A 14,490-nucleotide genomic window follows, 5' to 3' on the forward strand; every position below is an offset into this window, starting at 1 on the left:
TTCCCTTGGGAAAGGGATATTATCCCATATCGGAGAAAGAAAAGACTTTTGATGAGTATATATATAATTGCTCTTCTTCTAACTCTTAAAGAGTTAAGAAAAAAGGCAAGCCTCGCGCCGTCGTCGTCGTCGCTCGGCTTCGGATTTGGATTTGGCTTTGGATTTGGATATTTGGTCAAAGATCGATTGATTGATTAATCTTTTTGGACAAAATTTCTTTCAATTAATTAATTAATTAATTAATTAAATAATTAACAAAAAATTCAATCCGGAATAACCCATGACCTGTGACCGGGTTCGGTCAGGCCCGTTTTCTTTTCCGAATTATTTTAAATATATTTTTTCCCGTAATATTTCCAAACACCTCTTTTCCAACAGCCATGACTGTTTCTGAAAGGTTGCAAATCTTTTCAGAAACAATGCCAGCAACTCTATAAATAGAGTTTGAATCCCAGAATCTTTCCTTACGAATTTTTCTGAGCTTCTTTTTCTTCTGCACAATATTTTTCAGTATATTTTACGACCATTGAGTAGTTCACAGTTCATCAGAGTTTTGGTACCAATACACTGGTGAGTTAAATCATTCTATCCTAGGAGGATATATTCCAGCACCTCGGGTACTTGAGGGGAATAATTTCCTTAAGGACATACTGTGTATTCAGTGGGGTCGATTTATTCCTATACTGTTTTTTTTTCAGAATCTATTTCGTTAAACAAGTATTACTAACATTTTGTTTTATTTTTTCAGAAAGTTTAATTGTTTATTACAGCAATATAGAATAATAACAACATAACCTTTAACAATTTAAATAAAAAATTTAATCCCACATAAAATAGAGATCCCTTGCAGGATTAAAATAAGAAAAAAATATTACTCCCTCCGTTTTAATTTAGATGAGGTAGTTTGACTAGATACGGAGTTTAAGAAAAAGAAGAAGACTTTTAAAAATTATCATCTTAAAAGCTTAAGTGGTAAAAGTTTTATCGGACCATGATATTTGTGTATTTATAAATTTTTTTTATTAATAATAAAATAAGTAAAATAAATAATTTAAAGTTGAATTATTTTTAAATTTAAAAGTGCATGTTTATTTTGGAAAAAATTAAAGAGAGCATAATGTACCAAACAATTACTTGTTGATCCTTCAACTAAACAGAGCCAGAACAAGGATGAGCTGGATTATAACACTTCCCTTTTCGGCTGTTCTAGTAATAGAGGTATGCGTATCCATTAATACCCCCACCCACCCAGCTCCCCCACCCCCGCCTAGTCTTCTTCCTTCTTCCCCTGCGCACTCGACTATAAATACCACCCAGCCACCCAATTTTTCCTCCACTCACGTTTTTTCGTCTTCTTCATTGCTCCGTTCCTATTTCTCCATTAAAACTCTAGAACTTTCCACAAAGAGAGAGAGAAAAAGCAGAAGCAGAGGGAAAAATCAGTTGAGTTTTGGGAATCGGAGGCGGTGGAATTGTGGATTCGGAGCGGCAGAATTGTAAGTGCTGTATGTCAGACGACTACTACTACTATTACAGTGACAAGTATTACGGCGGTTACAGTGAACTCGCGAATCCATTGCAATGGCCTCAACTCAGGAAAAGGCGACGGCTTCTTCCCCTTCACGAAATGCTTCAGCCGCTCAGTTTTCGCCGGAATGGACTGCCGCCGGAACCGTAGCTGAAATTTCCGATCGTTCCTCTACCACCAGATCAGCGGCCAACGCCAAAACCACTGCCACTGCTGCTGTTGCTGTGATCGACTCCATTGATCGTCCTTCTCTGCCAAATGCTCCTGCCGTTAAAGGTATTGGTTTTCATGATTTGACTAATTTATTGCTCTGTGCCACACATGCAAAAGGTGATACGTCATGCTCTGCGTTCGTGCGATTGTGGATCGTATAGCCTTTTTGCTTTTTGTAGGTGCCTGCTGGTTTTTCCTTGTCGGTGCTTCTGAAAATCATCAAAACATATGAAATACATACGTATGACATTTTAAGCTAATTTTTTATTCTTTATACGGAGCCTTATTTTAGTTGTTTTAACCTTTTACGTTTTCTTTAGCATATAAAACTTACATCCTTCACCTTATTGTCTTGATCACCGATTCACATGTACAGTAAATTTGGAGGTAACGAAAAATAAAAGTGAAAAATCGTGACTTTTATCGCTTTTTTTTTTTAAGTATCATTTGGGAATCTACTTGAAGCACAAATCTCACTCTTGTGCTCTGTTCCCTGGCCAGGGGATAGACTCCACTCTCTGTCTTCCCTTTTATCTCAGTGGTTGTTACTTTTCAATCTTTACACGAGTTACATGATTTTTTGCTTGTTTTGAAGTTGCTTGAAATTATTCATTTTCCATTTTTCTTTTCGTTTGGGCAATTTTTGAAAAAAGTGAGTATGTGATAATCTTTTAGAAAAAAGAATTGTGTATTCTCAAGAGTTTTTTGAGTGCTCTGCGCCTGGATGATGACTTTTCTTCTTGGTTCACAAAGTGTCTCAAGACATTTTGTTTCTCCAAATATTATTACGGAGTATTTATTTACTTTTTTGTTTTGATAACCGTGGAGTTCGGGCCAGCTTGTACGCACCTCGATTAGTTCCCTGCTACCTCCCTCCAAATATTATTTCCATTTTTCCAGGAAAACTTCTCCGGCGCAAATGCCTAAAAATCTTAGGCTACTCTGGCTTATGCATATGAATTACTCTTATATTTCGCAGTGGGGTGTGTTGTAAGCCTTTTCAAGTTTTCTTAAATCATTCACAACTTCAGCAGTAAGCTGTAAGCACCAAAGAATATACAGAACAAATTTTTGATAATATAATTGCAGAGCTCGAGACTTGAGACTTTTCAAATAATCCAAGGCTTGGCTGGAATGCATTGTAGATATTTGGACTATTTAGTAATCAACTTGGCATGACAAGGTTATATCAAGAGCCTGCGTGTAAGGAATGTTGAGAAAATTTGTTGGCTCATTTATGAAAATTGCTATAATCTGAATTTTACAGGACTGCCTACCTTATTGAGGGCTCAAAGTCACCATCCCTTGGACCCCCTAACTGCTGCTGAAATTGCCGTGGCTGTTGCAACTGTCAGGGCAGCTGGCAGTACTCCTGAGGTCATTATTTGCTTTATTAATATAGATGTTTTTGTTTCTGCCTCTCCAATCATCAATATTCAATTAACACTTACCTTCGATGTTTAGGTGAGAGATAGCATGCGCTTTGTCGAGGCTGTTTTGGTGGAACCAGACAAGAGTGTGATTGCTTTAGCTGATGCATACTTCTTCCCTCCTTTCCAACCATCTTTGTTGCCGAGAACGAAAGGTGGGCCTGTAATTCCTAGTAAACTTCCTCCAAGGAAGGCTAGACTAATTGTTTATAATAAGAAATCAAATGAGACCAGCATATGGATTGTTGAGCTCTCGGAGGTTCATGCTGTGACTCGAGGAGGCCACCACCGCGGCAAAGTCATTTCATCTAAGGTTGTGCCTGATATACAGCCTCCAATGGTAGGTGCCTCTGATAAACTTATAAGTCGAATATCATGCTGAAAGTTTTAAGCATTGCTGCTAGGTTATATTGTCTGTGTTTTGATTAACTTTTCCACATATTGTTTATCAAAAGCCATAAGAAAGCTATTTTAATACTTGGAATACTTCTGTGCTCATGTTTACTAGTGACTTGCTTGCCACAGAACGAATGACTGCACTAGTTTCTATAGGAACTTGTGACCTTTTCTCCAAATGGAAGAAATCTAGTGATAATGAGATCCATGTTTTCTTGTTGCACCCAAAAGAGAACTATCATATGTAAATTGGATTGTAGGACGCTGCTGAATATGCTGAATGTGAAGCTGTTGTGAAGGATTTCCCTCCTTTTCGTGATGCAATGAAGAAGAGAGGAATCGATGATATGGAACTTGTGATGGTTGATGCCTGGTTGGTCTCTCTGTTCTTTACCTTTTTCTGTAAACAACATGCATGAGATCTCCTAGTATGCGTTGCATTTTCTATAGTTTGACATATATATTATAACACTCCTAGTCATTCAGGTGTGCAGGTTACTTCAGCGAGGCTGATGCACCTAACCGCCGTCTAGGAAAACCTCTAATCTTTTGCAGAACTGAAAGCGACTGTCCAATGGAAAATGGCTATGCTCGACCAGTTGAAGGAATTCATATACTGGTTGATATGCAGAATATGGTTGTGATAGAGTTTGAAGATCGTAAAGTGGTTCCGTTACCACCAGCTGATCCATTGAGAAATTACACTCCTGGTGAAACGAGAGGAGGGGTTGACAGAAGTGATGTTAAACCTCTTCTTATAAGTCAGCCTGAAGGTCCTAGCTTCCGTGTCAGTGGGCACTTTGTTGAATGGCAGAAGGTACTTTTTTACAGAGCATGATATATCATTTTTTCTGTATTTCTGTGGATGATTTAATTACTTCGACAACCAATATAATCCTATGCAGTGGAACTTTCGTATTGGTTTTACCCCCAGGGAGGGTTTGGTTATCTATTCTGTTGCATATGTTGATGGTAGCAGAGGCCGTAGACCTGTTGCGCATAGGCTGAGCTTCATTGAAATGGTAGTCCCCTATGGGGATCCAAATGAGCCACATTACAGGAAAAATGCTTTTGATGCAGGGGAAGATGGGCTTGGTAAAAATGCACATTCCTTAAAGAAGGTCAGGAAATATGTCATTGGCATTGTACAATTCATTTTCAATTCATTATATTCAGTGAGATGAACTTCGGGATCACATGCGAATGTTTTCTTTGATTGCAGGGTTGTGATTGCTTAGGCTATATTAAGTATTTCGATGCGCATTTTACAAACTTCACAGGTGGTGTTGAGACAATCGAAAATTGTGTCTGCCTACATGAGGAGGATCATGGAATCTTATGGAAGCATCAAGATTGGAGAACAGGTTTAGCTGAAGTACGACGTTCGCGACGGCTAACAGTGTCTTTCATCTGTACTGTCGCAAACTATGAATATGGATTTTACTGGCACTTTTATCAGGTTGGCTACCCTTTCTAAGTAAGAGTTAACTTGTTGGTTCATTGGTTGCATTATATCTTCCCAATGTGATTTACTTGTTTTAACTAAGTTCAGCTGGCAGTGCGTCATTTGTAGCATTATCTCTTTATCATTTGGGCATGCGTTTCCATGTTTTTAAACTGCACACTCATTACTTCAATAAGGGGGGATGCCGCTTTAAATCACATTAGAAGCCCATAGTTCCTTTTTGACCCGGTAAAAAAGGAGAAAATGTGGATCTAGTGTCCATGTTGATTTTGAGATTTGAATATTAAAACATGAATCTCCTATTTCTCACCACAGGATGGGAAAATCGAGGCTGAAGTTAAGCTGACTGGAATTCTCAGCTTAGGTGCCCTTCTACCTGGGGAAGTTCGAAAATATGGGACAACTATTGCACCTGGCTTGTATGCACCTGTACATCAGCACTTCTTTGTGGCTCGCATGGATATGGCTGTTGATTGCAAACCAGGGGAAGCACATAATCAGGTATGTCCTTTGATGCAAGTGATCTTGACTTATGGTTACTAGTACACCCTTGCATTGATGATTGATCTTCCCACAAGCCCTTGGGAATCCTCCCCAACTTGGCTTTCTTTTTTGTGGCTTTTACTTCTTTATTTTTGAAGGGAAGGGAGAATTTGGTGCCGTGGGGGCATGTATAACCTTAAAGATTTTCTTTTGTTTTTCTCAAATGCCTTTTCTCCTTCCAGATCTTTCTGATTGCTTCCCCACACCTCTATTATTCAATTCCTATAACATTTCTAAGAACTCTGTACCATTTTGGAAGGCATCGGACCTTTCTGGTTTTATGGGCGCAAATGTCTTGCATTGCTTCAACTTAGATTTCATTTTCAATTCATCTCTTTCTTGCTAAAAACTTTGTTTGTTTCATAGCTATCTGTTTCTTGTTGTTAGACACCTGCTAAAATTGGAAAAATTCTTGGAACATCCAAATTTTGTTGGACTGGAAGAGTGAAACTGTTTGGCTGGTGCTCCTACAACAGAGATTGACGTACCACTTGAACCATTTGAACCATTTCAAATGTTGATGACTGGGAAGCACCCAAGGGTGTGGCCTAGTAGTTAATGAAGTGGGGTGAGAACCATGAGGCCTCAGGTTCAATTCTTAGCGGAGACAAAAACACTAGGTGATTTCTTCCCATCTGTCCAAGCCTTGGTGGACGGTGGTCATGGGAGCAGGTTTGAAAAAGGATCTTAGAGTGTCTAGGGTTGGGCCAGGAGGGTCTCTTAACGCCTTCTTTTTTCTTCTCATTGGAGTAATTTCACAAAGACTTGCCAGGGTAAGGGGGAACAAGCACACTGTTGTTGGTGGGAGGTAGCAGGTATCCGGTGGAATTAGTCGAGGTGCGTCTAAGCTGGCCTAGACACCACGGTTATCAAAAATAAATATTGATGACTGGGAACAGGATTTATGTACGGGATACTGATTTTACTTTTGAATATAATTTTCCGAAGTAATAATACTCTGAATTTCATTGCTGTGGACAAAATAATATCCTCCTTATACACCCTCATATCGGTGAATGAACTAAAATTTCATTTAAAAAAGACCAGAGAATGTGATATGCCTAATTCATTCTCAAAAGAATGTGATTTGCCTAATTTTAAATCGATGTATACATCTCTAATGTTTCACTTCTTGTCTACAGGCACATACATATCTTGCACCTTTCTCTTATATTCTTCTTTCATTTTGACATTGACCTACAAGTGACATCTGATAGTAAGGTTTCTTATAATTAGGTGGTTGAAGTAAATGCAAGAGTTGAGCCACCAGGAGAAAATAATGTTCACAATAATGCGTTTTATGCTGCAGAGAGATTGCTTAGAACTGAATTGGAAGCAATGCGTGATTGTAATCCTCTAACTGCTCGCCATTGGATTGTAAGTTTCCTTCTCTCCTGCAGAGGCTTTTCTTTCAAAGGATAAACTCAAGCTTAAAAGGATTATGTAATGCTTTTACATAAATGCTGAAGCTCCTATTCTCTGCCTAAACAATGTTATGGTATGAAATTTTTGTTTCATGTATTGTATTCCTTCATCCTTCTAGCAAAAGCTGAAGGCGGAGGCTGTAACTTGTCTATTCTGTTTACATAGAATACTGCAATCTATAGATAATGGCACATAGTTATACATTTTGCAAATCTGCCACAGTTAATGTTTATCTAATTTGTTATGGTAGTTGTGAAGTCAGCACATGTTTTCTAGTGGTATTTTACTTTTCTATCATCTGTACCTTAAGAATCATCGTTTGTCTGTTACCAAAAAAAATCATCGTCTGTCTAATTTAAGTTATTTGTCATTGTCTTCTGTATTTGTATACGTGTGGTGTGTTTTGGGCAGTAGTTTTGCCTCCTTTTTGGAAATGATGGTTGAACCATATTCCGTTTCAATATTTAGATCCGGAATACAAGAACAGTCAATCGCACGGGGCAGTTAACTGGTTACAAGCTAGTACCAGGTACAAACTGTCTGCCACTAGCTGGATCAGAGGCAAAATTCTTGAGAAGAGCTGCTTTCTTAAAGCATAATCTTTGGGTCACCCCTTACTCTGGTGATGAGATGTTTCCTGGAGGAGAATTTCCTAATCAAAATCCTCGTGTTGGTGAGGGATTGGCTACTTGGGTTAAGCAGAATCGATCCCTGGAAGAAACACAGATAGTTCTTTGGTTAGTCCATCCTCCTTGATACAGATTAAAGATCTTATGGCAACTAAAAGTATGCTAGTTGATATGATAAACTGCATAAATACATATTTTATCCTGTGTTTTGGCCATTCTCATGTGTCACATTTGTAATTTCAATGGCTATCATCTGAAGAAAGAACTTCACAATGACAAGACTTGCAAAAGAGGAACCACTGAAAAATATGCTGTTAACATGCACAAAAATGGGTTTTGGGCCACCGGGGGGGTGGGGGTGGGTGGGTTGGGGTTTAATGATGGGAAAATGGACAAAACATGAGGTAGAAACCGCTGAAATGACACTGCATTTCTATCGAGGTCGTTATTATATATTTCTGGTTATATTGGGTGCTGACTACGTTTTCTAATTTTCCAGGTATGTTTTTGGACTTATACATGTTCCGCGCCTAGAAGACTGGCCTGTTATGCCTGTGGAGCACATTGGTTTTATGCTCCAGGTACAATAATATTGGGCTATGACATTTTTCTTTCTTGATTGGCAATGTCATCTGACATACAATATAAATCGCATTTGACTGGTCAGCATCTGAAACGACTGATGGACTGTGTTCCCATTTAAACTTTCCTTTCACAAGTGTTTAGTTTTATCTAATTCTTGTCCCATTTACTTTTTCATTATGAATTTGGACTGGGAATGGTTGGAGAGTGTTTCTCGGGAACATCATCGCAAGCACTGACCAAGACATTTGTCCCTGAATCTGTCCTTGAGTTTGTGTTGGTAGAAGATTTATTGAACTTATATACTTGCTTTTGGATTTGTTTGGTTGGCTCTGCCTCAAGTTCTTTTCTTTTTGAAGCAATCTGTTTCTTTCGAGGATATATCCATCATTTGTTAAAACTGCAATGAGTCTTCTTAGATCCTAGCTTCACGTCACTAATGTAGATTAATGTTGTTCATGATGCAGCCTCATGGGTTCTTCAATTGCTCCCCAGCTGTTGATGTTCCTCCCAGCACAGCTGACTCGGATATTAAGGAAAACGGGGTAGTGACTAAGTCTTGTCACGACGGTGGTATAATGGCTAAGCTTTGATAGATTCAAGCTAGCTTTGCCTTCTAGGATTGGTTCATGTAACTTCGCATAAATTGGGTCATCTTCCTGTTTGGAGCCTGTATAATATAGTAGCCGTTTCTTAAATATTATTCTGATATACACACCCATCCGAACTAATTTTGAAAGAGTGGTCCCTTTCAAAAGTGGCTTTATAGAACCATCGGATATCTATGCTATAGAAGCCCAAGCTCAATTAGAGGAGTATTGCATAGACTATTCTGGAGTAAACTCTTATGATGTGGTAAAACTTTTAATGGGATGTGTAGTTTTCATCATGTTAATTAAGCTATATCACCTGTAGCATGCGTTGGTAAACTTCAGACACAACTTCCTCTTTATCTTCTTCTTTTTCTCCTCTTTGTAGTATCTGTTATTTGTGAATTTCTTTGGTAAGGAAGACAGTTGTTTGACTGTAGCACTCCTTTCATCTCCAGTCGTTTTCAATGTCACCACATACTTGGCAGGGTCGAACTCACACGTGCTGCACATACATGATTGTTTCTTCTCAACGTTGGACTTTATATTTTCTGTTTTGGGTTGAGATTCTCACTGTGTTTTTTTTACTGAATACATGAAACTTGGCTTTCAAAAGAAAAAAAAGGAAAAACCACCCACAATGGGTGGAATTACAAATATCCCCATCATCCCCGCATCAACAGAAGTTAATAAGGGGAGTCCCATCATTCCCTCGTCAATAAAAATTCTGTACACCTACACTTAAAAAATCCCTTCATAATATCTTGCTTCCATGAAATTGATTTATTCATATCTTTCTTCGATGAAATCGATTTCTTTCTTCCAGTTTATTGATGTCTGCTCCATTGGAGATTCCACCTATATATGCATCTATGCATTTTCTTTTTATGCGACAGGTATGTGATCTTAAGAATTAGGTTCGGGAGTTGCTTTTTAAATTTAAGGTGTCGGTAATAAAAAAGATTCTTCCATATTCTTGGCAAACTTCACGAATAAGTGTCTGAAGTTTGTCTTTGGAATGTGTTTGATAATATGTCTAATATTTAAGTAGTAACTTTTAGGTATGAAATTAGGCATAAATGTATGAGATTTGCCTTGCGTATTTCTAAAGTTCAGATAAAAATGTTTGAAGTTTGCTTGCATAAGCAATATGCCAAACTTCACAGGCGAAAATTTTGCAACTTTAATCGCGTATGTCTGAAGTGATTCTGAAGTAGTTAAACTTACAAAAATTTCTAAATTTCGGCTATTGCCTTAAATGAGGGTCTCAAAATCGGCTATCCATGCACTTGCCCCTGTGATGTGGGAGGCAAAACAGTGGTCTACAAGCTAACTCAAGCATGATTTCTAAGGCGAAGTTATGATATAATAACTTGTTCCATATGTGAAGAGGCTCGCAATAACTTTGTTTTTGACATATTGCATTGGCCACTGGCAACCTGGAAATTCTTTCAGGTTCGACTCGATGCTAAACTTAAATAAGTAAAAATTCAAAATCAGCTGGAGGAATAGCATTCGTCGTATCTCATTGAAGAAATTCATACAATTGAAATATATGATCATGAAATGAGAATTTGGAAATTGTAGCAAAAAAAAAAAAAAAACCCAGGTAAAATCAAAATAGTAACTCATGATTAAATGAAGTGATAATATTGAGGCTGCTAACGAACTAGATTAACTAGCTATAGATAATGATAGGTACAAGAAATTTTGTTTTTAGTTGAGGCGGTATTCAACCATTGTTGATTATTGTTTGAAGCTGAAATTGCTGCTGCAGTAGCGCATATACGTGATTTTAGCTGATGATGAAGAAAGGGTTTGCAAAATTATTAATGAATTAAGTATCGGTGAATATCACTATTAGGGTACAAGTTAGTTTGGCTAGTTTAGTGGCACGAGCATAGTTCCAGGATTTTGCTAGGGAGAGTATAATTGTGAAATTGTTGTCTTTTGATTATCAAACATGTAGTATTGACTGCTCTTGGAGGAATTGGCAAAGATTTGATGGGAGGGCAAAGCATTATACAGAGGTCTATACTGCCTACTTCTGTTAGTATACAAGATGTTGAAATATGCCCCTTGAGCTCCTATGGCACATATGGCCATAGCTCACACTTCTTTCCAGTTGCTTTGCTGCCTTCAACACTTAGGTTCCACAAAAACTGTTACAGCAGCAGCTTTCTGTTGCTTTAAGTCCAGCTCTAGCTCTACTGATTTTGCACTTATCCATGTCAAAATATACAGGCCAAGAAAACCCGCATAATTTATTACACCTTTTGGAATGTCATCCACTATTAAATACAAGTATTGGTATTGACTATTGAGTGAAGGAGCATATACTAACAGGGAACTCCATCAAGATGAGAAGCTATCCATAGTTAAGTCAGTCAACGTGCTCAGTCGGAAGACCCTTTTCTTTATTAAAAAAAAAAAAAAAAAAGTTTCAACCTGAGGACTCAGTCCTCTTAGTTTACTCAAAGCTGATGTTTCTAACTCCTTTGTTTTTTCTTTCAGCTTTCCTTCTCACTTGTACAAGATCTTTAAGATGGTGAGTTTGTATCGTTCTGTCAAAGGAGCAAGCTTTAGTAATCGAACTTTTTCAAGGACTATTTGGTGGTACAGTCAAATTCATCCATAACTTGCACTAATCATGTGGCTTATCAAAAAGAAAAAAGAACTCTTATTATGTGTTGAAAACAACAGCAACTGTTAGTTTGAGAGTTGACTCCTTAACAGTCATATATGAGTGTGAACTTCAGCTAACAAATAGAGCAACATTCTTACTCAGTAAGGGCTGCTTCTAACAAAGGACTGAATTCGTGATTCTCTCTTTAAAAACCTCTAAAGATAGTAGATCAAGAAAGTGGAGAAGCAAGAGAAAGGCGTTAGGTGAAGTTGAGAACATACATATAATTAATGATTAGAGAGAAGATGGATAGAATGAAAAATGTTTTCGCGTGTATGCAGTTATTCTATTGCTACTACTAACCACAATTTTCGTGTTTCTTTCATCACCATTCTTACCCTACATAACTGATATGTCTTCTTACACGAAATATTAACTCGGCCAAACCAAAGCATCAAGACTACTGAACAAATTTAGTCATTCATCACTGTAAATCTTACAAGCTTGTAAGAGAGAAATAATAAGGCAGATCGTAGTTCCTAAGGCTTACTGCTGCTATACTCAGATTTTTTCTTCCTTTGGTTATGAACTTTGTGACTGAGTCATGTTCTTCGCTGCATAAAGTACTCAGGATCATGTACACAACTGTTTTAACTATTCTCACTTAGTAATCATACCTATAGGGATTTTTACTCAACATGTTTTTCAAATGTTTAAGTAAAAAGGAAGCTTTGATTTTAACACTGCTTCATAGAAGCTTTTCTGCAACAAGAACATGTGCCAAGTCTTAAGTGATCTCATAACTTAACTATTTACAGTGAGAAACCTCTGTTCTACACACAGACTTCCCATCACTGTAAATTTTCCTCTATGATTAACTAAGTAAAGTGCGAAAAACTTATGAGCTCAAAATCTTTTTATTTACCCAAATGTAGAAGGCAAAGCTTCGAAAACATTAGGCAGAAAACATGTAACCATCAAATTTGGGGTCCACGACAGAAATGTTACAAGGAACAACAGAAACGTTACGAGGAAAATGTACCAATGCAATTAATAGCCCCATATTTCATACTGTACATTTTTCGCTCATGCAATTATATCACCATACAATTTCTAAATAAAAAATTGACATTGCCCATATAATTAGTTGACATTATTGCTTTGCTAATGTGTATAACTTTTGCATTTAAAAAGAAAAAGAAAAGGAGTGTGCTAATAGAAAAAGATTGAACCAAAAAAAAAAAGATGCTACAATGAGTATACATCAAAGCTAATTAAATCAAGTTGTAGTGAGTTGAAGCCATTAATAAACTTCAAGAACGCAGTCAAGGGACACCATCGTGTTAATAGACAAATCCTAGTCGTCCTAATCTTACCATCAATTTTCCATTGATGGTGTACTCGAGTTTCTTGTATGCATGTCGACACGCATTTTATATGTAATGGCATCCAGTACCCTAGATGGTCTGCAGTTCGCGTCAACTCTGACAATAAACTTTTTGGTGATCCATGGCATAAAAATCAAATTAATTATTAAGTGGTTTTCCAAATACAAGGATCAACCCAATTTTCATATATACAAATTACCCATTTGCATATCAATCAAATAAATCAATTACAGGAGAGAAAATAACAGACAACAATACACATCAAGAAAACGACAAAGAGGGAGTAAAATATCTAAGAGAAGAAATTTACAGAGGAGTTAAAGGCCACAGGAAGAACACAAAATAAAAAAGTCACAAGAACAGAGATGAAGCTTCGCATGCAGTGTGGATCCAAAATGGAAAGATAATCAATAAACTAACTTTTGAACAATGGGTTTACCTTGATATAACAAAGCTTGCGATGTGAAGAAGCCTGAGCAGAAACACGAATTTCACTGTGGAAGAAGTTAAGAAAATTGAGAGAGAAAACAGATTAAACAAGAGAGCGCAGCGCTGACTGACACAATCACGGAGTAGCTTTGGAGTCCACTTCAGATCAGAAACACGTTAACAATAAAAAGGGCATAATAGACAATTTAAGCACAATAGCACAGAAAATGACCAAAGTGCCCTTATTAGCAAGCATGCGTACGTGTCGACCTGATGTGTGTTTATTCCCTCTTATTAGATAGTAGAATACAATAGGTTAACACAAGTAAAAAGTTTAAGCTGGAGCGAAAATTCCAAGTACCTGCGACATGTCAAATTTTTTTTTTTATACGAGTTTGGGATTCGATACTCATTCGTGCAAAAGTATAATCCAAAAAGAGTGTCCACAGAAAATCCTCCAAATGTGATACCCTGGATCTATAAACACTACGTTCAATTATTCAGCTCTATTCATATGAGAATGAATCACCTTCCCACTACATCACAATTTAAGTCCTGTTTACAAGGCTCCACTGAAAAGATAAGAAAAGAAAAGAGCTATTCGGATTTCAAAGTTTAAGCACACTTTTGCACTTGTTTGTCGAGGAGTATAGGCTGCATCCTGCAATAAATGGCAGATGTTAGTCAAGTAAATGAGATAAAATGGACAGCATTGCAAAATTCTCTTCTCAAAACACAAGCCAATCTATACTCTCTGATAAGGTAATTACCAATACCTTGTAGCATTTTCTTATTCTTACCTAGAATAAAAAAGAACACAATACAAAATTTTGCAATATCTTCTTACTGTAGAATATAACTGTTGCAGAATGAAAGCACTTTCATGTGGGTGCCTTAAACAGAAATAGCAAGAAAAAAAGAGACATATAATTGATGAGTGACAGAAGGAGAAGAAATAAACAAAGACATGGAGAAAGTAAATTTGCTTTATATAAGAATAACCCTTTTCAGAATTTACCTTCTTGTCCCTCTTTCCCTGTATATATATTTTTCTTTCTTCTTATATAAGGCGGCCACATGAAAGTGGGCAAAATTGAGGGACACGAGGGTAAATTCTTGCTTTATATAAGAAGAACCCTTGGTTGCTCCTGAACTCAAAATGTTTCTACTAAGCAGGTGGAAACTTAGAAAAAATACTAGTGTTGCCAAATCCCATTTTGCATAGTGTTCTTGCCCATGTATTTTC

General features: G+C 37.2%; 1 protein-coding gene across 1 annotated transcript; it reads left to right on the forward strand.

Annotated features, from left to right (window-relative positions):
- Positions 1–1,167: 1,167 nt before the first annotated feature.
- LOC107778057 (amine oxidase [copper-containing] zeta, peroxisomal-like) lies at positions 1,168–9,240 on the forward strand. The gene is made up of 12 exons (XM_075247286.1): positions 1,168–1,804; positions 3,009–3,118; positions 3,206–3,511; positions 3,828–3,940; positions 4,054–4,384; positions 4,473–4,688; positions 4,790–5,026; positions 5,348–5,533; positions 6,812–6,952; positions 7,469–7,737; positions 8,129–8,210; positions 8,679–9,240. The coding sequence occupies exons 1-12, from the start codon at positions 1,582–1,584 to the stop codon at positions 8,802–8,804; spliced, it is 2,340 nt and encodes a 779-aa protein (XP_075103387.1). The 5' UTR covers positions 1,168–1,581; the 3' UTR covers positions 8,805–9,240.
- Positions 9,241–14,490: the final 5,250 nt, after the last annotated feature.

Source organism: Nicotiana tabacum, chromosome 24 (genome assembly GCF_000715075.1).
Source record: "Nicotiana tabacum cultivar K326 chromosome 24, ASM71507v2, whole genome shotgun sequence".
In the NCBI taxonomy this organism is placed as follows: Eukaryota; Viridiplantae; Streptophyta; class Magnoliopsida; order Solanales; family Solanaceae; genus Nicotiana; species Nicotiana tabacum.

What these genes read in the sequence shown, in the direction of transcription:
- LOC107778057 (XM_075247286.1), top strand. Translation starts at nt 1,582, where the DNA reads ATGGCCTCAACTCAGGAAAAGGCGACGGCTTCTTCCCCTTCACGAAAT. An exon ending in CAGCTGGCAGTACTCCTGAG is followed by an intron (nt 3,119 to 3,205) that starts GTCATTATTTGC and finishes TTCGATGTTTAG; the next exon opens with GTGAGAGATAGCATGCGCTT. An exon ending in CAGGGGAAGCACATAATCAG is followed by an intron (nt 5,534 to 6,811) that starts GTATGTCCTTTG and finishes TCTTATAATTAG; the next exon opens with GTGGTTGAAGTAAATGCAAG.